This window comes from Bidens hawaiensis, unplaced genomic scaffold (assembly GCF_021521415.1).
Source record: "Bidens hawaiensis isolate Kalapana, Puna unplaced genomic scaffold, B.hawaiensis_p1.1 tig00026421_1, whole genome shotgun sequence".
In the NCBI taxonomy this organism is placed as follows: domain Eukaryota; kingdom Viridiplantae; phylum Streptophyta; class Magnoliopsida; order Asterales; family Asteraceae; genus Bidens; species Bidens hawaiensis.
The window spans coordinates 220,460-223,615 of record NW_027494251.1 but is presented as its reverse complement, the minus strand read 5'-3'; the positions used below and the strand labels follow the sequence as shown (position 1 = coordinate 223,615).

The 3,156-nt window shown below is 41.9% G+C and overlaps 1 protein-coding gene across 1 annotated transcript; it reads left to right on the top strand.

The window, feature by feature from the left end:
- The first annotated feature begins 249 nt into the window (after positions 1–249).
- LOC143573430 (inactive LRR receptor-like serine/threonine-protein kinase BIR2) lies at positions 250–2,523 on the top strand. The gene has a single exon (XM_077058313.1). The coding sequence runs from the start codon at positions 306–308 to the stop codon at positions 2,106–2,108; it is 1,803 nt and encodes a 600-aa protein (XP_076914428.1). The 5' UTR covers positions 250–305; the 3' UTR covers positions 2,109–2,523.
- The last annotated feature ends 633 nt before the right edge of the window (positions 2,524–3,156 follow it).

Genomic DNA, 3,156 nt, shown 5'->3' with positions numbered 1-3,156 from the left:
TTAAGTAAAATCAACAAATGTATTTAGATAAGAAGACCAATCACAATCGAGTTTATACAAAAACGACAAAACACTATTAAAATTAATAATAACAATATAATATTCCCTACTACTACTATTAATAATAATACAAACTATACATAGAAACATTTAAAATACATTACATTCGTATATATTACTCGGAAAGTGCGCGTTCTCCCGGTCAAACTTACCCCACCCCCACTTGCCTGTAAAGTCAATGTCAATTCCACCTTATCCTCCTTCCACTACCACACCATCACGCTATTCTCCATAACCCTAAACCAATGGCTTCTTTCAAACCTATTCTCCGTTACGTCATGCTCATCACCCTCACCGGACTCTTCTCTTCTCCGCCGTCCGTCGCCGCGGACGACGCCAACTGTCTGCGAGGCGTGCATAGCTCGCTTCGTGATCCAGACTCACGCCTCCACTCATGGAACTTCAACAACAACACCGCAGGCTTCGTCTGCACCTTCGAATTCATCCGCTGCTGGAACGATCAGGAGAATCGTGTCCTTGAGCTCACGCCTCGTGACCTAGGCTTAATCGGTTCGTTGCCGTCTGACTTACGCTTCTGTGGTAGCTTACAGAAGCTAGATCTCTCTGGTAATAATCTCACTGGATCTATACCTTCCAACCTTTGTACCTGGCTGCCGTATTTAGTTGACTTAGATCTTTCCAGAAATCAGTTGACCGGAGAGATTCCGGCAGGGTTAGGTAAATGTTCGTATTTGAATAGTCTTATTTTATCGGATAATCAGTTGTCCGGTAGTATACCGTCTGAGTTTGTTAATTTAGGAAGGTTAAACAAGCTTTCGGTTGCGAATAATGATTTGACCGGTCAGATTCCGTCAACGTTGTCGAAATTGGATGCGGCTGGATTTGAAGGGAATAAAGGACTTTGTGGCGACCCGATTGGGGGCTGTGGTGGATTGAAGACGAAGAATTTGGCGATTTTTATTGCGGCGGGTGTGTTTGGGGGTGCGGCGTCGTTGCTGATAGGGTTGGGGTTGTGGTGGTGGTGCTTTATGAGGTCGAAAAGGAGGAGACGAAATGGAGTTGTTGGTGAGGGTGGTGGAAGTGGCAGCTGGTCGTATAAGTTGAGATCTCACAAGCTTGTTCAGGTGTTTTTGTTTCAGAAGCCGCTTGAGAAGGTTAGGCTGGTGGATTTGATGATGGCGACGAATAATTTTAGTAAAGAAAGTATTATAACTGAGACGAGAACGGGGACGACGTATAAAGCTGTCCTTAGAGATGGTTCTGCTCTTGCAGTCAAGAGGCTTAGCTGGTGTAAGCTTCAAGAGAGGCTGTTTCAAGCTGAGATGAATGCGTTGGGCAATCTAAGACATCCGAATTTGACTCCGTTGTTAGGTTACTGTGTAGTTGAAGATGAAAAGCTTTTGGTTTACAAGCACATGTCTAATGGGACTTTGTCTTCTTTATTGGCTAAACAGTTTAGCTTATTAGACTGGCCCACACGGTTCAATATCGGTCTAGGTGCAGCCAGAGGGCTTGCTTGGCTTCACCATGGTTGTCGGCCTGCAATCTTGCATCAAAACATCAGCTCAAATGCTATATTTGTTGATGAAGAATATGATGCTCGGATAGTGGATGCTGGATTGGCTCGGCTTTTGAATCTTTCTAGTAACCATTCAAACGAGAGTAGCTTTGGTGAGTTTGGTTACGTGGCGCCAGAGTATTCAACCACCATGGTTGCTTCTTTGAAAGGAGATACTTATGGTTTTGGTGTCGTGCTTCTTGAGCTAGCCACCGGCCAGAAAGCTACTAATGTAACAGTTGCTGAAGAAGGGTATAAGGGTAATTTAGTTGATTGGGTGAATCAGCTAGCGGGTTCGGGTCAAATCAAAACCGCCATTGATAAGAACATTCGAGGCATGGGTGATGATGAAAAGATTGTTGAGTTTATGAGAATTGCAGGTAATTGTGTTACTAAGGCTAAAGCAAGATGGTCAATGTACGAGGTTTATGAAGCTTTGAACGGTATGACGGAAGGACTAGGTTTATCTGAACATTATGATCAGTTTCCCCTTCTTTTTGATACTCCGAATGATGTTATCAGAGCTTAGATCAGGTTTCCAAGATGGTTGTGGCTCGTGAAAAAATCTCTGTTAGTTATTTACTAAAGTATGCTTGCTGTAGATCCCATGTTTTCTATTTTAGCTCTATTCATTTGATGCTTGTCAAATATATTATTATACATATTATTCCAGCTTATCTTCAGGTGCTTCTGTGTGATAATTTTAATTTGATCATTATTGTGTTTATACCTGTTGCATTGTATAGCTTTTGGTTTCTAGTTACAACTTTGTATTCGGTTTGTTTAACACTAATCTATGTTAAAAGTTCCTGGGTTGCGAGGATCGTTTTATCCTTTTCATTAAAAACTTAAAAATAAAAGACGCCTGAAAACTCGTATATACAGATTGATATGATAATGAGTGGCGGGAAAATGATTCCGACAGATCTTTTTAGTGAAAAGTGTTGGCTTAACAGTCACAGATGGTTGTTAAGGGTATCTATAGCCATTCAATGCGAGGTATGTTACTTCATTAAATGCGCGATAAGTACCGACACCCTTCACCGTTCATCTCTATGGTGGACATTATTATTCTATTTTGTCGTCGTATCCTTCTATCACCATATGCATTATCACCCAATAATAACAAGAAACCAGAAACTCTCAAAGTGGTGAGTCAGTGAGCCACACTACTTTTCCAAATTGATGTTCACTTTGATCTGTTTCATTTGCTACTGAACGACACTGCATTTGTCTCAACCCCCCCCCCCCCCCCCCCCCCAAAATTTATTCCATGGACTTCGTAACTCCGTTAAACACCACTTTGTTTAATGCCTTCAACAAAATCCACCAAGTGATGTAAAATAATCCTCCTTTAAAAAAAATCAAATTGCCTTTAAAATTGAAAACCACAACAACCAAATGCCCAAATGGAGCTGTGACCACTAGAGGTGCACAAATCGGGTTTTTCAAATACCCAGGTTCGGGTATGGAACCGGGTTAGGGTATGACCGGGTATTGGAAAATCGGGTATTGGTAATAACCGGGTAGGGTTCGGGTCCGGGTATTGCCTCTAAAAACTATACCCTATGCATCGA

Excerpts from the sequence above, each read along its gene's own strand:
- LOC143573430 (XM_077058313.1), top strand. The coding sequence starts at position 306 with ATGGCTTCTTTCAAACCTATTCTCCGTTACGTCATGCTCATCACCCTC.